Source organism: Rhizopus microsporus (assembly GCF_002708625.1).
Source record: "Rhizopus microsporus ATCC 52813 unplaced genomic scaffold scaffold_6, whole genome shotgun sequence".
NCBI lineage: Eukaryota > Fungi > Mucoromycota > Mucoromycetes > Mucorales > Rhizopodaceae > Rhizopus > Rhizopus microsporus.
This window is the reverse complement of record NW_019671921.1, coordinates 10,804-33,006: the sequence shown is the minus strand read 5'-3', so window position 1 is coordinate 33,006 and position 22,203 is coordinate 10,804. Positions and strand designations below refer to the sequence as shown.

The 22,203-nt window shown below is 36.8% G+C and overlaps 10 protein-coding genes across 10 annotated transcripts; 5 read left to right on the top strand and 5 right to left on the bottom strand.

Annotated features, from left to right (window-relative positions):
• Positions 1-336: 336 nt before the first annotated feature.
• Positions 337-2,837, top strand: RHIMIDRAFT_236389 (uncharacterized protein; the record flags this gene model as incomplete). The annotated part of the gene is made up of 9 exons (XM_023608543.1): positions 337-459; positions 510-644; positions 693-750; positions 806-855; positions 908-1,047; positions 1,116-1,554; positions 1,602-2,381; positions 2,449-2,545; positions 2,596-2,837. 9 exons carry the CDS (start codon positions 337-339, stop codon positions 2,835-2,837), a joined length of 2,064 nt encoding a protein of 687 aa, XP_023467020.1.
• Positions 2,838-2,873: 36 nt separating this feature from the next.
• RHIMIDRAFT_236388 (uncharacterized protein) lies at positions 2,874-3,874 on the bottom strand (the record flags this gene model as incomplete). Its single annotated transcript, XM_023608542.1, has 2 exons — positions 2,874-3,271; positions 3,322-3,874. 2 exons carry the CDS (start codon positions 3,872-3,874, stop codon positions 2,874-2,876), a joined length of 951 nt encoding a protein of 316 aa, XP_023467019.1.
• A 463-nt stretch (positions 3,875-4,337) lies between these two features.
• Positions 4,338-4,713, bottom strand: RHIMIDRAFT_236387 (bola-like protein; the record flags this gene model as incomplete). The annotated part of the gene is made up of 3 exons (XM_023608541.1): positions 4,338-4,382; positions 4,441-4,590; positions 4,639-4,713. The coding sequence occupies 3 exons, from the start codon at positions 4,711-4,713 to the stop codon at positions 4,338-4,340; spliced, it is 270 nt and encodes an 89-aa protein (XP_023467018.1).
• A 99-nt stretch (positions 4,714-4,812) lies between these two features.
• RHIMIDRAFT_278986 (PEBP-like protein) lies at positions 4,813-5,833 on the bottom strand. The gene is made up of 5 exons (XM_023612808.1): positions 5,560-5,833; positions 5,426-5,504; positions 5,327-5,378; positions 4,989-5,275; positions 4,813-4,939 (listed from the first exon to the last, which is right to left on the bottom strand). Exons 1-5 carry the CDS (start codon positions 5,752-5,754, stop codon positions 4,872-4,874), a joined length of 681 nt encoding a protein of 226 aa, XP_023467017.1. The 5' UTR covers positions 5,755-5,833; the 3' UTR covers positions 4,813-4,871.
• A 456-nt stretch (positions 5,834-6,289) lies between these two features.
• Positions 6,290-8,236, bottom strand: RHIMIDRAFT_291069 (uncharacterized protein). Its single transcript, XM_023613783.1, has 3 exons — positions 7,938-8,236; positions 7,296-7,839; positions 6,290-7,244 (listed from the first exon to the last, which is right to left on the bottom strand). The coding sequence occupies exons 1-3, from the start codon at positions 8,046-8,048 to the stop codon at positions 6,721-6,723; spliced, it is 1,179 nt and encodes a 392-aa protein (XP_023467016.1). The 5' UTR covers positions 8,049-8,236; the 3' UTR covers positions 6,290-6,720.
• A 3,286-nt stretch (positions 8,237-11,522) lies between these two features.
• On the top strand, positions 11,523-13,389 carry RHIMIDRAFT_250529 (S-adenosyl-L-methionine-dependent methyltransferase; the record flags this gene model as incomplete). Its single annotated transcript, XM_023610730.1, has 10 exons — positions 11,523-11,552; positions 11,600-11,793; positions 11,833-11,985; positions 12,045-12,169; positions 12,194-12,261; positions 12,307-12,403; positions 12,450-12,672; positions 12,720-12,955; positions 13,003-13,213; positions 13,263-13,389. 10 exons carry the CDS (start codon positions 11,523-11,525, stop codon positions 13,387-13,389), a joined length of 1,464 nt encoding a protein of 487 aa, XP_023467015.1.
• Positions 13,390-13,599: 210 nt separating this feature from the next.
• RHIMIDRAFT_278983 (uncharacterized protein) lies at positions 13,600-14,078 on the top strand. The gene has a single exon (XM_023612807.1). It carries the CDS (start codon positions 13,696-13,698, stop codon positions 13,981-13,983), a length of 288 nt encoding a protein of 95 aa, XP_023467014.1. The 5' UTR covers positions 13,600-13,695; the 3' UTR covers positions 13,984-14,078.
• Positions 14,079-14,584: 506 nt separating this feature from the next.
• RHIMIDRAFT_118373 (uncharacterized protein) lies at positions 14,585-16,175 on the top strand. Its single transcript, XM_023605363.1, has 2 exons — positions 14,585-15,360; positions 15,414-16,175. The coding sequence occupies exons 1-2, from the start codon at positions 14,775-14,777 to the stop codon at positions 15,713-15,715; spliced, it is 888 nt and encodes a 295-aa protein (XP_023467013.1). The 5' UTR covers positions 14,585-14,774; the 3' UTR covers positions 15,716-16,175.
• Positions 16,133-16,712, bottom strand: RHIMIDRAFT_291067 (uncharacterized protein; the record flags this gene model as incomplete). Its single annotated transcript, XM_023613782.1, has 1 exon — positions 16,133-16,712. The coding sequence occupies exon 1, from the start codon at positions 16,544-16,546 to the stop codon at positions 16,133-16,135; it is 414 nt and encodes a 137-aa protein (XP_023467012.1). The 5' UTR covers positions 16,547-16,712.
• An 828-nt stretch (positions 16,713-17,540) lies between these two features.
• Positions 17,541-19,382, top strand: RHIMIDRAFT_278980 (CigA protein). Its single transcript, XM_023612806.1, has one exon. It carries the CDS (start codon positions 17,567-17,569, stop codon positions 19,154-19,156), a length of 1,590 nt encoding a protein of 529 aa, XP_023467011.1. The 5' UTR covers positions 17,541-17,566; the 3' UTR covers positions 19,157-19,382.
• Positions 19,383-22,203: the final 2,821 nt, after the last annotated feature.

The window sequence follows — 22,203 nt, the reverse complement described above, 5'->3', positions numbered from 1 at the left end:
TTGATAAAAAGTCAATCAGAAGCCTTATCTTCTCCACATAGTATTTCTGTCAAAGGGACGACTTTTTCCCCCTATTGATAAATAGACCTCCACTATACATTGATTTCCTTTTTTTTTTTTTACACACATTGAACATTATAGTTTGTGTCTTTTTATGTAACAAACACGGCTAAATCCAACCTAAAAGAAAGTGGTCGGGATTTCAAAAGTAAAAGTAGGATTGCATTCATCGGCGGACAAGTGATTTATGCTTTTTTTCTAAAAGCTGAAATTGAAGTTTTCAATGCAACTTGTGCTTTCCTTTATTTCTAATTCGCTTTTTATCTGTTGTCTTTAATGCCACTTGGGAAAGATACTATATTTATTATATCGCTTTTACTTGTGTCACATTGTATATTGTACTCTTGGAAAAGCACACATGGAATAGACTCAGACTTGTTAAAACGCGATGAGTCCAAGGTATACTTTGGGATCATGTATGAAAGAAAGTTCTTTAAAACATGTTCAAGTGCGACAATGTTCGTCTACAGGTTGATCAATGTGCCTTTGTACTTGAACATTGTGCTGATGCAACGCCAGGTTTAATTAATTATATACAATGGTATTATTGTTCATCAACAAAACCAATCGTATTCATTCTAATGGTAATAATAATAATAATAATAACAAGTAAAACTGACCTACTTGACTAGTGCTTTTGGTTACTATTCTTATTTGGTTTTGTAGGAATAGCTGCCTCCGACTTTTTCTGTAAGTGTATCTATTATATATTCGCTGATATGAAAAATATAACCATCAATAAAAGGTCCAAACCTTCAAACAATCGCATCCGTTTTACATTTATCGGAGAGCTTAGTAAAGTAGATCACCATTCTTTTTATACACGAAAAACTAAAGCATACTATAGACAGGTGTCACTTTCCTAGCCTTTGGTAATGGCAGCCCAGATTTATTTTCGACGTTCAGTGCCATGCAGTCTGATTTAGGATCACTTGCTCTAGGAGAACTCATTGGAGCAGCATCATTTATTGTTAGTGTAGTAGCAGGGTAAGATATATATATATATATATACAGCTGTGTCCCTGTTTCATCCAACTCAAAGACAAAGTGGATAGATCAATGTGTGCTATCAAGCCATTTAGAGCTAAAAAATTCAGCTTTATTCGAGATGTATCCTTTTTTGCTTGTGCGATTGTGCTTGTTATGATCATTGTTTCAGACGGACTGATACATATGTATGAAGCGATTATCTTGATCCTCTTTTACATCGTCTATGTCTTGGTAGTGGTTGGTGGAAACTATTATATGAAGCGTAGATCAAATTATTTAAACCTAGTTGAGAGAGCTCGCTTGGAATACGAAGAGAACAATAGAGATGTCGATGATTTGATCAGAGGGAACTTTTTACATGATGCATCTGATACTTATAATGCGAATGAGATGGAGCTATATGATGAAGGATTTGAAACAGAGGGGTATCAGGATCCAGTACATTCTAGGAATGGTATACATCCCAAGTTACGTATTAGAACATCGTTGTTCTCAGCTATAGAGGTAACATGAAAAGGAAAGAGAGAAGGGGAGATAGTAACAGTCTATAGTTTCAAGACGTTGTTCAATCTTTAAAGAATACTACCATTAATTTCCACTATCAGCCTCATCAACCATCATCGATACCAACGCAATTTGAAAGATATGCAGATGAGATATCACTCCATAGAGCAGAAAGTAGAGCCGACCATCAAGATACCTCAACGACTGTCAATAGATTCACACGACTGCTACAAAAGTGTTTCAATACGACATCAGTGTACCAGATTAAGCGTGATATCTCCATCTGTCTCTTTCCTAGCCTGATTGACTTTTATCAAAAGCCCATATTTAGTAAAATTACGTCTGCTCTGTCCGTGCCAGCCACCTTTTTGCTAGCGACAACCTTGCCTGTGGTAAAAGAAAGTGCCATCACCCCTAGGGGCATTGAGCTAAATGATAACACAGTGAATATGTTACGAGATTATCGTGAAGACGAGATTGAAAGAACTGATTCCATAAGAGGATCTTGGAATAAATGGCTTACGGCTATCCAGCTGATGGGTGCTCCAGCACTTATATCCTTTGTACTTCTGAGTCAATCCTTAGTATCTGCTGTCATCATTCTTCCTATCTTGCTCGGAACAGGTCTAATCCTCTCCATTACCTTTTGGCTAACTACATCTCATGCACGACAGCCTAGACTCTATTGGATGATGTGCTTTCTTGGGTTTGGAGTTGCCATAGTTTGGATATTCTTGATTGCAAATGAAGTTGTTAGTGTTTTGCAAGCCATTGGCATGGCTCTTGGCGCTAGTGAAGCTATACTTGGATTGACCATATTTGCATTGGTAAGTGCTACATGAATAAACATATATATTAAAGGGAGGGGGACCAGCATCAACTCTGCTTTGTTAGGGAAATAGCTTGGGTGATTTTGTGGCCAATGTGACAATGGCTAAACTAGGATACCCCTTGATGGCTATCAGTGCTTGCTTTGGTGGCCCCATGTTAAGTAAGATAATTACGTTTGTTGATTTTCAGTGATTGACCCTTTTTGTATAGACATCATGTTGGGTGTAGGTATAGGAGCTACTTATGTAACATCTCAAAGAAACGAACCTTATGCAATTAACGTGTCGCCAACGATCATTGTTTCTGCGATTGGCCTGCTTGTTGTATTAATATCCTCACTTGTACTTGTGCCACTGAATAATTATCGTATGTCAAAGATGTTTGGATATAGCTGGATTGTCATCTACATTGTCTGTACCGTTATTAACTTGTATATTGAAATCAAATCATAAGAATAAAAAAATATAAATGTATAAGTGATGTTTATTTTAATCTGCCTTTTTATCACTTGGCGAGGGACTACTACTGGATTTGTCTTCTAATTCTTCCTTTGTTGGTGGATCTGTAACCACTGTAAGCATGTAAGCAGAAGCAGCCTGGGCAATACCATATCCGATAATTCCAAAGATGGGTGTCTTTACCATAATATAAGCAATAGCTGAAAACCCAAACAAGATGTCCTTTCTACCACTAAACCAACGGCGCTTTTCCTTATGTGACATGCGCATCCTGACAAAGTAAGGTTCGAGTAATTCACGTGTCAAGGATCGCATACCGATCAATGCTCTGATCAATTTCATGGTAGCCCAACGAGGAAGAAAAAAGAAAAAGATACCAACGGCTACAGATTGAGTTTTGCCTAGAGCCTTGTATGATGTGTAAGCACCTTGAAGGATTAATTAGAGAATAATGATAGAAGGGGGTTATATATGTTACCTGCAAGTGGGAATACAAATTGACCAACTATGGGTACAAATGATAAAAGAAAGAGCAGTAAACCAAGTCGTACTTTCTTCCATGTTCGCTTGATGTATTCCTTCATCTCAATCCAGTAGTTTATTTTCAATTTTTGGTTTCCCAATACTGCAGCATAAGGAGGCCGATTAGGATGAAGCTCATCAAGGAATCGTAATGATTCCATGAATAATTCATCTAATGGTTTAGGATAAACATATCGCATAAATAAGATGGCTAACAAAGGGACAGCTGCCATGATTTCTCGGATAAATCGATTGACTGAGCTTAAGATGTCCTCAATTCGTCCAGCTTTATCGCTCATGAATATTAACAGAATAAACCTGAGGATATGAATGGGTGTGGATATCAATACGTTGATGAGGCCAAGTAGGATGAATGAAATAATGGATAAATAAATAAACACTTTGATAAAACGTTGCTTGCGTAGGTTTGGATTTTGAATGACAAGCCGAATACCTTCTACTGCGTAATTAGCTCCCTTCTCGAGCCCAGTTAATGTCCATGGTGCCATGTCTTTTAGGAAAAGAAAAAAAAAAGTGGAGTGAAAAGAGTTAAAGCAAAAATAACAGTAGCCTTTTTTCAATGACGTGACTTTTTGACTCACTTGGTTTTATCCTCTCTTTACAGCTCACCCCAATTCAGGCACAATTATTATTATATCTTTACAATTAATAAATTTGGGAAGTTAAAGCTGATAAGGTATAGTTGTTTATATAAACGTTCATCTAATGTCTTTTACATGGCTATAATTTAGATAAGATGTATATACATATATATATATGCATGCAGAGCCTTAGCAGCCATACTTCCCTGCTTTATGCTGCTATGGCTGTCATTTCCCTCCCTCTATTAATACCCCCCTTTCTGTATGCGTAAACCTAAATGGTTAAAATCAACCTATCACTTTTCTCTCTCTCTCTGTCTGTATGTCTTTATATATAAATCAATGTCTTTTCTTTTATTCAACAGCAACTTTATGCTTGCTTCTTCTTTTCCCACTCTTCAGGAGTAAAAGATTTCTATAAGAAAAAAAAAAAAAAATCAGAATCTGGCCAATGATTCCAAAAGTTTTATTACCTGAGTAAAAGCGTGTACTTTACTGATTTCTTCTTTTAATGCTTCATTAACAAGTTTATGTCTAGCCAAAAGGCGCTTTCCTTCAAACAAAGGCGACACAATCACCACTTCGAACATTTGTCCACAACCTGCTGACAAATCTTCAACTTCCTATCTTGTTTTTAGTTCAAGCAGCAATAAATGAGAATAGCAATTTACAGCATGCTGTGCTTGAAGGCGTTCAATAATAACTGCCTTGAGTGATTCAGAAGTAATACCAGAGTTGGTTGACATTTTAACAAGACAAAAGGGAAGTAAAACTACGGTCGGGATTAGTTTTTTAGACAGACAAAAATTTGAATTCAGATATGTTGTGTTCTCAAGGTTCGTGTTGAGGTACATCAAAAAAAAAAAAAAAGATACAAGAAAAACTATCTACTTTTATTATTTCTCTAAAAAACGGATTTTTGAATAACAAGGTGTGTCTTGGGAGGCTTGCCATAGATGGGTTCATGTGTTTCTATAGAAATAGTTAGCTAAACATCGCAAATAGTGTGACGATCACTTACTGATTATTTCACTGTAGATCTTGCTGACAGTTTCATCCCATTCTTCACGGAAGAAGGAGGCACCAGTAGGCTTCAATCCATAAGATTGTGCTAATGCCTTGACATCAAAGGCCTCTCGTTGATTTACTTGAAGATCGATCTTGTCCTGACCCTCGTTAGGTTGTTCAAATGCAATCAAGGTGTATCTGTGATATTTGGTTCCCTTTTGAGGGTGAGGTGGAACATAGTCTAGTACAACATCACCACCTGTCACTATTGATTCTGTAGCTGACAATGGAACATTGGCTCTGTTCAAATGATCGATTAGTTTACGTGTATAAAAAGAATAAAGAACTTACAATAACCAGTGACAGTGTTGCTGATAAGCCTTGTTAGCCACATCAGGTGAATCTACATTGTGTGAATACATTTCTTTTTAAAGATTTTTTTTTGGTTACCTGGATCGACCAACATGATGGTATAGAATCGTGTTTCAGTATGGAAGTTGGTGATTTCAATTTCTGGTCGTTCGATACTCTATCATCACACATTATTTAGTTTCTACAAAAGATAAAAAGACTAGGTTCCTTACTTGTTCAGGTTTAATAAAGACACCAGGCTCCACAGTTCCTTCAGACAGGTTGATGTTGACTTGAACCGATGGGTTTAAATCCAGAGGTAAAATATCAGGAATGACATTCATTTGAGTTAAACGTTCCATTAGTTTTCGCTTGGGTTCCTTTTCAAACTGCTTTTGACGCATGTAACGATATACTGGTTTTGACATGTCAACTGTTTCAAGAGGTATTAGCTCTTTTTTTCTTTTGAATTAATTAAGCTTACTCTTTCCAAGCTTAAAGTTCTTTTGAACTTCAGGTTCATTTAATTCTGCCTTTACTTGTAAATCAAACTTTAAGGCCTGAAGTGCTGCCAATTGAGTAGGTGAACCGTCTATACGTGTTTATGTGTGTGTGTATGTTTAATCAGTAAGCAATACTTTTTTCCATTTCTTTTTTCTTTTTTTTTACTTTTTGACAAACGAGTGATTTCTTTTTCAACTCGATTCAGCATGTTCAATCGTTCCTTTTTGTCTGTTTCGATCAGTTTGAGTGCTTCTTTATACGCTGTAGAGGAGGCCTGTCGAACCGCTGTTGAGATCTACGTTTGGGGGTTAATTTTGAATATTTTATGTTGTTACTTCATATATTACGTTGGTTCTTTTGGAAGCACAACGGGACAGCTTGAGAGCCTGCTTGGATACTGTTGAAAACATATGGCTTGTCCTCGTTCTATAAAAAAAAGAGAAAGACAAGTTGAAAGAGGGGCCTAAGCCTGGCTTGTCACTTTGTGACTTGGATTTTTCGCCATTTTAACTCAGCTTAGAAAAAAAAGTGGCAAAAATTTTGCCCAATAAGAAAGTGTTCTTCTCTTCCCCTCCTTTTCCTCCCCTTTTATGTTTAAACTAACAGATCAACCTGTGGGATGACTCTTTTTTTTTATGAAACGTGTGTGAAACTGAGATGATACATTAGCGCCATTTTTTCTTTATTTAACTCGAAATGATCCTAATTGGAAGCAGAAATAGCAGATATACTTTTATGTCAAACAAAAGAGATGCCCTTCCCGCTCTCTTTTTATCAAACAATAGATTAAAGGCCAATGGAGAGATAAAGAACCCAATTATATATATATATATATAAAAAGACCAAAAACATGCACACATTTATTGAAAAGGAAAAAAAGAAAATTTGTATTACAAGAAAAAGTGAGTATATTGTCTGCTCTCGACATGAACTTCCATTTCAGTCAATTTATATTCATTGAGCTCTTGTTTGATCTTCATAGCGATCACTGGTGTGAGTTTTTGGCAAGTGGCGTTTGCATCACATCGACGATCATAATCACTTGCCGAGAAAGTTTCGTGGACCTGAATAGTAGAGCAGAATTGAATTCTTCGATTTGTACAGACAAGAGAACTTGAAGAAGAAGAAGCAGTTGGCTTCAGTTTAGGTGAAGAGTGTAAGCCGATACCATAATGTAGTCCAACAGGATTGGGCTTTTTGAAAACTTCATCTGGATGTCGATTAGACGAGGATGAAGAAGAGGGTGTAGGTGAAGGTAGTGCTTCGGGATGATAAGGGAATCGTTGATTGCTGTTGTTTGTGATGACAGGAGGAGGTAACCGGGAAAATGAAGAACGTGATGATACTGCTGAATTTGGGGAATCAGGAGTTATATTATGATGATTATTATTATGAGTATTATTGTAATTACGGGCTAAAAAAAATTGAGTTATGTCAATTCGATACAACAATCAATAATGTTTACCTTTCATTCCGCCTTTTCGTTTATGATTCACATCAACTCTTAATCCTGGTTTCTTTTTTGTGCCTTCATTGTTGTTTGATTCTTCCATAATGGGTTCTTGTATCGAGCTCTTTTGAAACAGATTTGTAAGAGAGGCAATGGATCTTCTTCTAAAAGAAAGTTTACTTGCTGTGCTTTCGGTTGTCATGACAGAAGAAGCAGATGAAGCCACCGATGCATTGGACCCGTTCCTTTCTCTTAAAAAGGACAAGTCTTTGTTGTTAGACTTGATGTTGCTCATACTAAACACTTTTCGAAGCCTTTTTGAAAATGATACTTTTGAACTGGTTGATACTTCTGATACGCCTGATTGGATGGAAGATGTAATCGAAGGCCGTCTTGGTGCTAAAGGTTCCTGTGATGGCAGGATAGTATTGTTGAGGTTACTCTTTCGTCTCTCAGATGAACTGGGCTTGGGTCTTATAGGAGTCGATGTTGACTTTTGTAATGGGATTGAACAGTTGTTGCTAGGTTTTCTTGATCGTCCGTATTGTATCCATGGAGACTAATAAAAAGACACGTTGTTTAATAATAAATATGCAATAGGGAAATAAATATAAAAATAAAATCATAACCATAAAGGGTTATGTTGTGTAACAATACCTGTTGTAAAGTGTTATTATTTGTTAGGTAATTTGATAAAGCGATATCTTCATCATCCGTTGCTGAATGAAGTGAAATTGGATTAGCGTGTTGTAGAGTGGTTGTAGCCATTTTTAAGGATAGAGTTTACAAGGATAGATACAGACGAAAATAGACGAAGATAAAAATAAAAAGTGTGTGTGTGTGGAGAATAAGGAGAGGAGGAACAAAATAGAAAGATTAAAAAAAAAGAGAATTTATATAAAAAAATTTGTATTTACAGACAAATAAATGATGAGATCGAATAAAGTAAAATAATCAAAAGAATAAATAAATACTTTAATTAGATAAGCATAAAATAAACAGAAAGAAATAAAGATGAAGAAAGAAAGTAGTAAATAAGAAAGAAAGAAAGGAGAAGGAGAGAGAAGAGAGGAGGGGGGAGAACGATGAGAAAAGGAAATGTGTTCTTTATTGTTGTACATAAACTCCGTCCTAAATTGTATTCAAGCATGATTTCCCTTTCCAATAAAATAAGTAATCACCGACAATGGCAATAGTTCCTGTTTGAGAAATAATGAAATTGGGGTTTCTTTAATGCTATAATCAAAGTCTTGATGCAAGAGTAATCCTTTAACCGATTGAACTAGTGTGGAGGAAGGACCAATGTGTGGCTGAGAGTCAGTAATATAAAGATAAACAAACAGAAAAAAAATAAGATATATTATGTAATGTAACACGAATAAGTTGAAATAAATGCATTAAAGAACTAAAAACACCACTATTTGAAGCATAAAATTGTAAAATGAATAGTTGTAAGATAATAAAACATTCTTTTTTGCTTGTTCGAACTGTCATGACAACCCGAAAGCTGGTTAATTATCTTTAATGCATACAATGTCCATTATTCTACACTTTATTCACTGATAAAAAAAAGATAATTTCAGACAATAAACAATAATAAAATAGACAACAAATAATGATAAAAGAGGGCCCACAAGAAGCAAAAGAATGAGATATAAAAGTAATGATTAATAAATCAGTTATTAAATTGATATTAAATACTTACATTATAAAGAAGAAGATTTATAAGAGAAAAAGAGAGGTAAGAAAAGTGAGTAAACATGTAACGAGGTTATTAATAGCTTACCAAAAGTGAATTAAAAAAGGCTGGCGATAACCAGCTCGGAGAGAGAAGGGGAAAAAAGAAGCAAGCCAGAGAAAAGAGAGGAGCAAGAAAGAGAAGAGCCAAAGGGGCGGAAGGGGTTGAATGAGTGTGTGGGACCAAAGTTTGGTAAGAGCCAAACTTCCCTCAGCTAGCACCGGTACTGTTTTCGACTTTATTATCTACAATATTACATATCAGCTTCTTACAAGAGTAAATAATATAACCTACCTTAGGGCTAGCTGGGGAATAGCTGGTCTTACTTTTTGGTCCAAAGAAGAAAAGAAAAGAAAAAGAAGTCAAGATCAGACTATTTAAACAAAGTCTCTAACAACCCTTTCAGTTACGTGTTATTTACAAGTGTTGACCACATTACATGAGTTTCAAAAGTATCAAGCTCATTTTATGTATTATTAAACGTTGTTTTTTAAATAATAAAGAAGACATAGAAATCAGCTAAAGTGTAATTGTATTGGTTTTAAATTGTGTGCAAATAACTTCTGAAAATGGTGTATCCTATTTTATTCTCTTAAATAAACTACCAATGTTGTCAAAGGCTTTCTTAGTGTATTAGAAGGTGCATCACATTAGGCGGAGATGTTTTGAAAAATGCATTGTTTTTACCGGCAACCGCAAATGAAGACGGCCAGGCAAGCACACAATCTATGATCTGACAGGGTTCTGGAGACGACGTATTTGAAAGTATGATAGAAACGTTCATGGTAAACGCGTCAGTATGGAAGGATTGGGTATAATATTTCTGCTGCCAGGATTGATGCAATCCAAACAAGGAATAGCATAATCAAATTGCTGTTGTATCGACGGATCGACTGCAAACGGACAGGGAATACGTACTCATGGATATCTTAAAGATGATCACGTAGTTTTCTTGATGTGCTGAATGGTTTGGTACAAGAAATGCCCTCGAAGCAGCGATTAATAAGGGCGTACACTACGCGCACAAAGAAATACACAAGAGGGTTGATGTTACAAGAACTACCTGTGGTGTCGTCAACACATCTTTTCAGTATGTAACGTCATGTTTAACTTGTTCAGGAACACATATTTCCATGTTTGTTGATGTAGAATACAGCTTTTATAAAGCTTCAAAAAGGAAGAGATAAAATGTAGTTATTGCTGCATTTAATTTTATGTTGTCAGATGCTATCAACAAAAAACCAAGGTCATTCAAGAGTAATTTTATATCAAAGGATATCTCACTGGACAGCCGTAGGTTAGGTAAACACTTTAGGTAGTATGCAGCTGTAAAATGATATCACATATAATGCCTAGAGGAAGCGCTCGTAACATTAGCCTTCTCGTGGATTTCCTCGTACGCATAGTATCCACAGTTTATACTTAGTAAAATAACCAAATAAGGTACTCTATTTAGTGATATAGCTCATTATGAACATAACATAGTAGTATGGTTGCTGTCATCAAAAGTATATTTAGCTTTTGCTCTCCTGTTCTTTTACTATATTGCGACAAGACTTTACATCGCGTATAGTTCTTAATGCAGTGAATTCTATTTATTACAATGTATCACCACTACTAGTATTGTCAGATCCAAACAGACCACCAACCCATGGTAAGCCATAATAGAGAACGAAAAAGACACATATTGTCATAGTCACATAAAAGCATAACTGCCTTTGATGTCTCTTTGATACCATTCGATTCATCCTACCAAACGAATTTGAAAGTGTTGCTCCTAATCCACTAAAATGATGATTCTATCAAAATACTCAGTAAGGTGTTGTTGTTATTATTGTATATTTACGGATTCATCAAGCAGTCTTTCTTGATCAGTCACATCTTGGTGAATATCAATAGTTATCTATTGAACAGTAAATGTTTTCTAAAGTTTATTATATCTTCTTTTTCTTTTCTTCTATTTGCGTATTGCTTACATTTTTAATAGCTGATATTTTGGAACCAAGCTCATTCAGTCGAACGTCATTTTGCTGTTCAAATATATATCCATTATTCTTTGAAGAAGAACTGTTGTACAAAGTGTCAATAGTGATTCTTTACATATTCATTCAAAACACACACAACTTGCCTCATTTTGATTATAGATGTAGAGAAAGAACTTGCTTGCTTGTTGTTTTATCGACTTTCTTCATTCAAGCTCAGTCAGCCGCACATCAGTCCTATTTTGGGCTTTTTACTGCTTCATCCCGCTCAAAGAAAAAGAAAAAAAAGGGCTATTGTGAGTGTGTATACTTTAGTTCCTTTGCATGTTCAAATTGGGCTCAAGTAGAATAAAAAGCGATCTTTTTAAAGTAGATCTACTTGCAAAAGCTTTTATGCATACAACAGAATCCTCAGAAACGTTTATTCATCGAATCAAAGTACTCAATCTTCCTAAACATGAATTAGCATCGATCAAACAGTTTTTTAAGCTTCACAATCTACATAAATTCAAAAAGGCACCCATGTGGGAATATGCCTACTTGAATTTTGAGGTACGTTTCTTTATTTGGTTTTCTTTTGTTATACTTATAAAAGATAGACAGCAGAAGAAGCAAAAGTAGCTTTAGAGAAGCTAAATGGCAAAGAGTTCAAAAAGAGACTGCTATCCACAGAATATGCCAAGGTATCTGAGAAGCAGTTTAGAGATCGATTTAAAGTCAACAAAACTATTGAACAAGAAGATACGAGAACACCCGCTCAAAGATTGGCTGATCAAGTAACACCACTGCACAAGTAATTTTATATCTATTGCTGGATGGATAAACGAACTAGACAGCTTTTATGTAGATTGTCATATGAAGAACAAGTTGCCAAGAAACGCAAAGCTGGCGTGCGTCATTTGCGCGACTTACGGAAAAAGCTGAATGCGTTGCCTGATTTGAGTGAAGAAGCAAGAGCACAAATAAGCTGGACAACAAGCGACAAGTAAAATAAAAAAAAAGATTGCGAAAAAGTAGGAATAGTAAAATAATGAATGTATGTAGTCCAGACGATGCATGCCAAATACTTGATCCAATACAGTCCCCTATCACTCATGGGTATCGAACAAAATGTGAGTTCACTATTGGTAAAAACATCCAAGGTGAACGCACGGTAGGGTTCCTGTTAGGTCAGTATCGACATGGGGTGACAGCTGTATTAGAACCATACGATTGTTTGCATGTATCTGATAAGGCAAAGGAGATTGTTAGAGCAATGGAGGTAATCATTCGTTGTTCTTCTTTGTGTTTCTGATAAAATGGTTAGCGATATGTCAGAAATTCTGAATATGATGTCTATGATAAAGTATCAAAGACTGGTGTTTGGAGATCCATCATGACTAAAACACAAGAAACAGGAGATAGTAAGGAGAAAGAGATTATAAGAATTTGTTGCTTACTTTCTTGTAGTCATGATATTGATACAAATGAAGACTGATGAATTAAGTGATGATCAACTAGAGCAAGAAAAGGCAAAAATAAGAGCTTATTGGTCACGGTTGAAGCCAGAAATCAATACGACTACCCTGATGCTACAAACATGGAATGGCGTATCGAATGGTATTACAGACAAAGGTCAAACAGAAATACTCTTGGGTGATGGTTACGTCCATGAGCATCTTTTAGGCTGCAGGTAAGTTGTTACTTTATAATGTTGGATGATACTAACCCCTACTGTAGATTTCGAATCTCAAGCAGTGCATTTTTCCAAGTGAATACACCAGCTACTGAATTATTGTATTCAAAATGCGCAGAGTGGTGTAATATAAGCCAAGATAAAAAGACAACTTTGCTCGACCTTTGTTGTGGAACAGGCACCATTGGTATCACCATGGCCAAGACCGTAGATAGGGTGATTGGTATTGAAATGATCCCTGAAGCTATTGTTGATGCAAAGGCCAATGCTCACATGAACAGTAAATTTTCTTCCCTTTATGTATGTATAAATTAACCTATAATACAGATATTACCAATGTGCAATATTATGCAAGCAGAGTAGAAGACAAGATTGATATTGTGACTAATGAAAGAAACGAACAAGTCGTTGCTGTATTGGATCCACCAAGAGCGGGTGTTCATCCTAGTGTAATACGTGCTGTTAGAGAATCTCCACAGATAAAAAAAGTAATCTACATTAGTTGTGATGCCAAACAAGCAATGCAAAATTTCATTGGGTAAGATAAGTTTTACTGCGGTAGTACACCCTTACTGATTGAACCATAGATTGTGCAGACCTACTTCAAATCGAGCCAAAGGAATTCCTTTTAGACCAATAAGGGCTGTGTCTATTGACCTTTTTCCTCACACTGAACATTGTGAATTGATGGTTGAGTTTATTAGAATAGATTAAAATTGTACAAAGCGTAAAAAACAAACAAATAAAACACTGAAAACGTCTAATGTTTTTTTCTTCAAACATTATTATTAACGCCATTGTAAAGCTGATTTAATCATTTAAGTAATGAGCGTATCCAGTATTGTCTATTTCTCTCTTCATATAACAAAACAGACAACTTGCACCTTTGTAGACTACAACCAGTTAATCAAAACAATGATCAATAGACGTTTCACCAACCAAAATAAGGTTATCCTAGCTTGATTGATCATGCCGGTAACAACAACAGCAGAGGCGAGCTTGATGCATTCTAGATTCACTATGTCTTTTTTCGCTATTCAAGAGTCTTTACTTCCAGTTGAGAGCAACGCACCTTTGTATGCTCAGTTATACACTTATGAAAATCTGGACAATGAGATTATAGAAAAACTTTCAGTTATGGTTATCCGTTGTAATCTATTCGCACGTATTTATTGTCATATGTATGGGATATTGAGTGATCATGAAAGCCCCGGTACCAACAGTGAGGATAGATCTAACAACGACGACTTCGCCAAAAGCGGGCCACCTTACGTTATCATCAGTCCTTCTGAGAATGAAGCTTATTGATTGCCTGAGATTGAATAATCGTTTTTGTGAAAAAGATCCAAAAGGAGAATCACTTTGGACACCCCATTTCAGAGTCATGCGAAACTTTTTTTTTTTCGTTGGTACAGGTTTTTGTGTCTCCTTGTCTGTCTCTGAATTGTCTTTTCCCTTTTGACCAAAACCCAGAGATCCCTTTTTCTCTTTTCTCTATTACTTTTTATTATTATTATTATTCAACAATGTACGGAAAAGGGTCCTTTCCGAACGATTCTTCTTCATCTAATAATCGAATTGAACCCAATTTCTTTCATACATCAGCTACTCAACATAATACACCCAATAAGAAAGATAATAGCCAAGACCATGCCGAGACACCTTACTGGCAGTCACCACCACCTTATTCTGAACATGCCAACTATCCTCCTGCTATAAGCGATACCGATAATCATGCACCTAGTGCACCGCCTCTTGAATTAGCTCAAGGTGATGTCATCCCACCTTACCCCCCACAGCCTCAAGTATACCCACCTTTAAACTATGATAATAACAATCCACATAGTCCAACTACAGGTTATCCAACCTATGGTTCATTTCCTCAACCTCCTTATCACAACACACCAGATGTTTTACAACCTGCTTCCATGCCCTCTTGGCCTTGGGTAGCCCCGCCAAGGTGTATGTATGCTTGATTGACTGTACAAAAAATTCTGGGCATAAATTGATATTTTTAAAAAGTAGCTGAATCTAGTCCTCCTCCTGTTGAGGATGAGTCCGTAAAGATAAATACACCATGTTGTGAAAGAATATGCAAAATGTTTTGGTATTTTATTACTGCCATGGTCTTTTTTGTTACCTTGTCGGAAATCCTCGGTGGATCTACTCGAAGTGTACGCTGTGATGATGGTATAAACTGGCCGAAACTCCCAAAGCGCTTTGACTATGAATCCATCTTGCGTATCACAGTCGATGAAGGCAGTCTAACATCTGGTAAAATTATACTCAAGAACCCAACCAAGGACACACCTCCAGGCACCGTCTTGCTCACGGGTTCAGTCTCATCCAGAATCGCCAATGAAGTCTCCATTGTACTCGATCAAAAACCTGGCGAATCGCATCTTAAGATTCGTGTGCCTAGGCAGGGTCTATATCGACCATGCGTCAGCCTTGAAGCTGTTGTTTATGTTGCTGATGAAACAGAACTTATTCAAGTAGAGGTTCAAAATTCAAACATTCATGTAGAAAGTGAGGGGCTAGATACAAGTATTCTTCAACTGAGTACAAGCAATGCACCAATCGATCTTGATTGTGCTTGGAGCGGAAAAGACTTGAAATTACGTACAACGAATGGCCACATTCGTATCAGTCGTCCTTTAAAAGCTGAAAACTCTGTCATGCTGGGTAAGACATCACAATACGATAACAAAGTGTCTAATCCATTGTTATTATAATAGTATCAAGCAATGGAGGAATCCATATGGATCAAAACATTCATGCCGATCAATTGATTGCTATTGCAACCACTAATGGACCTATTAAACTCAATCAGATTCAATCTGATAAAGTGCTTTTGCATACTTCCAATGGTCCTGTTTCTATAAATGAGGCTCAAATTGGGCATTCTTTGAATGTTACTACCACCAACGACGAACTCAAGTTTCGACTTCTTGCTGGTACTAGTAACCCTGTCATTAATGGAATGACAACTAATGGACGCATTATTGCCAATATGGTATATCACCAAGAATACAAGTAACTCTTTACTCATTTTTCTTTAAATAATAGCCCACTGATTTTGAAGGCCAATTCCATCTAATGACAGGTGTATCACAACTAATCACCATTTCGGATCAATACGAAAGGTCTGTTATAAAAAGGATTGGCAAAGGCTTTGTCATTGGCGAACGCTTTAACGGCATAAATGAACGACCCGCTAACCCAGGTTCAGTAAAACTACAGACTACAAATGATAACGTGGCACTTTACTTTGGCAACAAATAAAATAAAATGCAATGGGTTTTTTTTTATTCACTTAACTCATAGTTTCAAGAATACAATGAAGTGGTTAAACTAAACCTTGTCCACAAAAACGTTAGGCAATCATAAGCACGGCTTGTACAATTTCTTATTTTGAAACTGAGTAGAACTTTATCTATATTGTGTTTACTCTTATTTATAATGTTAATGATGCTTCATTAATAACTAAATCACCTTCATTGTCAACTTCTGATGATTGTGATACTCCTGCTTCATATTCTTCGAGTCCCGACACACTTTCAGCGCCATTATTGTTGTCCTCTGTTAAATCAACAGTAAAAAGATCAAGATCAAATATTCGTTTTGTAATTCCTTCTTCATCCTCTTCATCCTCTTTTGGTCTTTGACTGGGCGTTGCCATCAACAAACTGTTTACATTTGTCAATACTCTCGAAAATGAAGCCAAGTGGTCCAAGAACTGCTGAACTTGGGATCTATCATCGGAATTGAAGACATCCAATATCGTGGTTATTTTGTCTCTTATTTCTTGCACTTCTTTCAACATACTCTGAATGTTCTCGTTAATGTTTCTCAATGTATTCAATGCCATCTCATCGATTTATATTATCATAGCCTTTCTTAGGCATTTTGAATTCAGGCTGTGATATAACGCTCATATTGACTAGCCACTTCAAACTAGACGGATTGCAGAGACAGAAGAGGTTGAAGTTAAAAGATATTAAAACTTAAAAATCAATGGGACAAAAGAATAATGTGATTAAATACTATAACTGGCTTATATACGGTTGTTGATGCATAAGGATTTTACTTTTCTACATTTTGCAGGGGCCTTCATTTAATGTCAAAGTACTACCTCTTGCAGTTATACTTCAATGAAGCCTCTAGTACCTTTTTGGATTCCTCTAAAAACTAAAGCTATGCCTTGAGTTCATACCCTTTTTAACCCGGTGTTACTTTGTGTAAATCATAATATCATTAACAAGGAGCAAAAAACGTAAGAAACCTTATAGTTTGTCATAAATCGTAATTTAATCATATAAATAAAAAGCGTTGTTAAATCACACAAACGAATATAAAAGTGAAAACAAAAACAGTATGTTGTTCAAGTCTGGGCCTTTGATTGGCAGCTGTATCGATACACAGACTTGATTCTGAGTGTTATTGTAAGTTACTTGTACGTCAGTATGTGCAGGAATAACTCTCTGTTGACCTTTTGACGATCTGGACAATCACACAGAATGAGAAGATGACATCCTCCTTACTTTTGTTTCGTCTACATGATTGATGTCCATCGAAGATTTGATCATATCCGCAATTCTACTCGCAACATCAAAAGATACGTACATAATCTCGTCCACAACCGAACGTATAGATGACATTAGCACATGAAACTTATTTCATACTACAGAACTACTCTTGTTGTATCTCACATTTTCAATGGTATACATGACAAAGGCATTTGTCCTCGCGTTTCTGGAGGAAATAATGAGGGTTATAGAAAACTTTGTATTTATATTACTGTTGTTAATTTAAAACTACGAATAAAAAAGCGCGGTTCAGAGACCATAGTATCACATCTTTCGTCTCCATTTCGGCAACTGTACGAGGGATGAGCATTGGCAGTTCTACTAATCCCTTTCTATCATCAACAACAAGGAGGGAAAAGAGGGACAGACAAATTGCTATTGTAGCTATTATATGTCTGACAGTATTATATCTCTTTCTTTCAAGCACTTCATCATCCACTAGTGCCAATGCTATTGTAAATAGTCATCAATCACTTTATCAACAAGATCATAATGAAAAGGACAATCGAACAGTAAAAGATGACATCATACCAGTGACGATGCCTGATCCATTTGAGTTGCATAAACCCGATTCAACAGAAAAGTTTATTACTTACTTGCCTCATTCAGGCTTCCATAATCAGCGTATATCATTAGAAAATGCATTTTTGCTTGCCTCCTATTTGAACAGAACCTTACTTTTGCCACCTGTATATCTAGCCAGTCCTGCGTTCCCATGGCTGCGATTTGACAAGATGTATGAACGCATCTTGCTTCAGACCAAGAATGGCATCGAGTATTGCGGACAGCTTCGTGAAGGCGAACCTTTGCCACCAGAATGTCTCAACTATGCCCACTGGACGTCTGTACCATGGACCTTCTTTTACGACTTTGAAGGAATTAGCAAGAAAATACGAGTTATATTCCGCAACGACATGAGTCTAGAGTGGATACGTGACGAGCTATCAAGCGATATTTATTTCATCAAGGACAATTCACCGTTTGACTATCGCATCTATGACCTTCCCGAATCACAAACACCACTACAGCGATTTGTTCATCGTCTTGAATTGGATGCGCTTGAGGCAATTCAAGCCAAGGTTATCCACTTTGGATCTTTGTTTGGGTCCTACCGTGTGCTGGCACAGTCTGAGGAACACAAAGATCTGCTGACATGGGTACGAAGGAACATGGTTTTCCAAAATCCTGTACTGCTTCAGACTGCATCACGAATTGTCAATCAATTGGGAGGCGTTAAGCAATTTGTCGGAATCCATCTCAGAGTTGGAGATGGACTCTTTAAGGTACGAGCAAGCATTCATGTAGACGATATCTACCATCAGCTGGTAAATGAGTATACAGATTTGACGGTAGATGAAGTGGCACAATATGATAACAGGCATGATGATGATAGAAAAGAGGATACAAACTATGAAGTCAAACAGTTAAGAGATACGCCCGTGCTTGAAGCCGTTCAGCAACCCATCCAAGTGACTCATCCTCCTGATACAATTCTTCAAGCCAGGTTAGGAACATCCACCAAACATCATCTCAAGTGTCAATCCAGTGATGGAAGAAATAACCAATTTGCAAAAACAGCCATTTATATTGCCACAGATTGTCCAAATCCACGCGAACATCCTCTGCTCCAAAAGATCTTCAAGACCTTCCCATGTGTCTTTGTGCTTTCTGACTTCAAATCCGATCTAAAAGAACTGACCAAGATCAAGGTTGTTGAAGACAATGTTCATTTAGAATCCTATCTTATTCCCATGATCGATGCTATTATCGCAGCTCAAGGATTTGATTTTTACGGCACAAATTCGAGTACGTTTTCGACTTATATAGAAAGACAATTACACCCTATGTACACAAATGAGCCTATTAAGCTATTTGATGCACCTTCTCTATAAATAATAAACCTTATCTAAACTGGTGATAAAGCTCAAATGAACCTATATCTATTACTTGCAAAATAAGAACAAGTGCAACAGAGTCCACCTTGAATAAAGCAAGCCTTACAAACATGACACTTTATTGTTATATTTTATAAATAACCCCCTTTTTTATTACATCCCTTTTAATCTTTCAAGGAAGAGAAAAAGATATGCTTTTTTTTTGAAACAAAACGCTAAAAGCTATAAAAAAATTATTTTTTTGATAGACCTTGACTATGAAGCCACATGTAGTGTTGTCTATGTAAAAAAGAAACCATAATGCTAAGCTTCAGTTTTGCTATAAAATAAGTAATTACTACTGTTATACTTGATTAAAAAGAAAAATAACACTACCACTCTAATCACTCTAATATATCACTCTAATCAACTCAATGAGCAACAAAAGAACGCCTTTGATGTCATCGTCAACAAAATTGAATCTGATCCGCTTAACAACCAATTCTTTCTGCAAGGCCCCGCTGGCACTGGCAAGACGTTTGTCTACAACACTCTCTGTAACTATTACAAGAGTAGAAACGAAGTTGTTCTTTGTGTCGCCTCTTCTGGCATTGCTACTCTTCTTCTGCCTAACGGCCAGACATCCCATTCATTGTTCAAGGTTCCTTTGCTCATAGATGAATGCTCCACATGCAGCATCCGAAAGGATAGCGATCTTGCTGGGCTCATCCAGAGAGCAAAGATGATCATTTGGGATGAAGTGCCAATGCAGAACAAGTATTGCTTCGAAGCCGTACATCGTACCCTTCAGGATATTTGTGAAGATGTAGAGGATTTGAACCTCTTTGGTGGTAAGCCAGTTGTCCTGGGTGGTGACTTTGCACAGACTCCTCCTGTAGTCCGAAGGGGTAACAGAACTGACACTGTCAGTGCTTCCATTAGACAATCATTTCTTTGTCCAAGGCTTCATCTCTTGAGACTCACCCAGAATATGCGCCTAACAAGTCTTTTGAATGAAAATGACACTGCACTTGCAAGATTTTTGGCAGACATGTCCTACAACAGTAGCCTTCAAGGCAATATCGTCCTTCCTTCATTCATTCACCAGACCACTCAATTAGCTGAATTCATCAGTAGAATATACAATGAAGATGTTCGAAGACCTAATTGGAGTAGTCAAGTGTACTTTGGTGAAGGGGCAATCTTAGCCAGTCGTAATGATACGGTGGATACCATCAATATGGCTGTGCTCGAAAAGATGCCTGGTGAGAAGACTACGCTTTTATCAACTGATTCTGCTGATATTAACGATGCTAATGGCCTTCACGTCATCCCTGCAGAATATCTTCAAAGCCTTAACCCCTCCGACCTGCTTCCTTCACAGCTGGAGCTAAAGGTCGGCGCACCGGTTATGCTTTTACGAAACATTGATCCAGAAAGAGGTCTTTATAACGGAACGAGGCTAATCGTAATGCATATTTGTCAGTATATGCTTAGGGTTCGCCTGGCCAACAAGCCCGATGCTCCAATAGAGCTCATCCCATGATTTACTCTGTCGACCCTAGAAGGCAATATGCCATTTATGCTCACCAGGAAACAATTTCCTGTAAAACTATGTTTCGCTATGACAATCAATAAGCCCCAAGGCCAATCATTAAAGTATGTAAGAGTTGGCTTGCGGCGTCCGCCGTTTATGCATGGTCAGCTATATGACGTTCTTTCAAGAGTTACCTCTCTTTCTGGCATCTCAGTCCTTCTGCCAGAAAGCTCAAATGCAACCAACAATGTTGTCTACCCAGAGTTATTATTTCACTAATATATTAATATATCCATCTATGTAACACATCATATGATCACCAAACAAACTTATGCTCACAATTATGAATGTTTTATGACTATGCCATTCTTTTCAACATATAAACCTTTACAAATAATACTATTAAAAGATATGCTCTCTATTATGAATAAACAATTTTATGAAACCATGTATGCAGCACTATTGCATCAATAAATAAGCATGCAGAGAGGAGTTGTAGTATGTTGTTAGGCGCACAAAAATTCAATTTTAGCCATTCGCTTAAAGGGTCGTATTAACATTTGCCCTTACTCATCACAAAGGGCGAGCCCTTAAGCCTGCGGCAGCACGACGTGCAAAAACGAGCGTAGCGAGTTGGAAGCGGCTAATATTATAGATTGAAATAGGAATATTTAAACCGAAGCTCATAAAAGGCAACCTTAACACCATTCGCAATCTGACTGGTTGAATAAAAGTATATTTGTGAGCAAAGCCTAAAGAAGAGGCAGCACACATCCTTCAAGCTATATTTGTAATAGAGATCATCTTCTGTCATTGTATTCACTGAGTTGTTTGATTCCACGCTAAAGTTGATACCAAATGTTACGACAGCATAGGTGTATTGGACCTGAGAGAAGGACGTGATTTTATTGATTAAATGAATTTTGATAAATGAACAACAATAATCTCTTTCACTTTTTGCTCTTTTTGCTTCAAATGAAAAGAAATTCTACATCATCCAGCTCAGAGAGACCTTCAAAAGGCGCAAAGCTAAATGAATGTAAAGTATTCAATCTTGTTCATTATCAGTCAATATTTAACATTATTCTGGTATAGGTACAGTAGCACCAACTCAAGAAGCGAATTATTCCAGTACAGTAAATCAAGAAGGTACCTCTTTTTCCTTAAGTAAACCAGGGCTTTCGAAAAAAGCACAACAAAAGATTGATAAGCAAAATGCACTTTTAAAATTCAAAACAGAGCAAAAGGCTCTAAAAGAAGTCAACTGCCCCTCAACTGAGTTAACAACACACGCGCGGTCAACGAGTAACTTGTGCCCAAACAAGAAAGCAAAAGTACCTGCTTGCAGCCCTGATGAAAGGGTTGAGAATTTTGTTATCAAGATATCCTTACCTAATGACTGTAACAATCAACAACTTGTTCAGCATATCAAGGATCTAGCAGATTATACCACCAAATTTTTGTTTGTGGGGATTTCTTTTTGCCAATTTCATCTTCATCAAATTTCTCGATGATGGCCAGGCTATTC

Coding starts and splice junctions, on each gene's coding strand:
- RHIMIDRAFT_291069 (XM_023613783.1), bottom strand. CDS start 8,048: ATGGCTACAACCACTCTACAACACGCTAATCCAATTTCACTTCATTCA. Junction 7,840..7,937: donor ATAATAACACTTTACAACAG/GTATTGTTACAC, acceptor TCTTTTTATTAG/TCTCCATGGATACAATACGG. Junction 7,245..7,295: donor ACGAAAAGGCGGAATGAAAG/GTAAACATTATT, acceptor AATTTTTTTTAG/CCCGTAATTACAATAATACT.
- RHIMIDRAFT_278983 (XM_023612807.1), top strand. CDS start 13,696: ATGTCTTTTTTCGCTATTCAAGAGTCTTTACTTCCAGTTGAGAGCAAC.
- RHIMIDRAFT_278986 (XM_023612808.1), bottom strand. CDS start 5,754: ATGTCAAAACCAGTATATCGTTACATGCGTCAAAAGCAGTTTGAAAAG. Junction 5,276..5,326: donor CAACACTGTCACTGGTTATT/GTAAGTTCTTTA, acceptor TCATTTGAACAG/AGCCAATGTTCCATTGTCAG. Junction 4,940..4,988: donor GATCTACAGTGAAATAATCA/GTAAGTGATCGT, acceptor CTATTTCTATAG/AAACACATGAACCCATCTAT.
- RHIMIDRAFT_278980 (XM_023612806.1), top strand. CDS start 17,567: ATGAGCATTGGCAGTTCTACTAATCCCTTTCTATCATCAACAACAAGG.
- RHIMIDRAFT_118373 (XM_023605363.1), top strand. CDS start 14,775: ATGTTTTGGTATTTTATTACTGCCATGGTCTTTTTTGTTACCTTGTCG. Junction 15,361..15,413: donor TGAAAACTCTGTCATGCTGG/GTAAGACATCAC, acceptor TTATTATAATAG/TATCAAGCAATGGAGGAATC.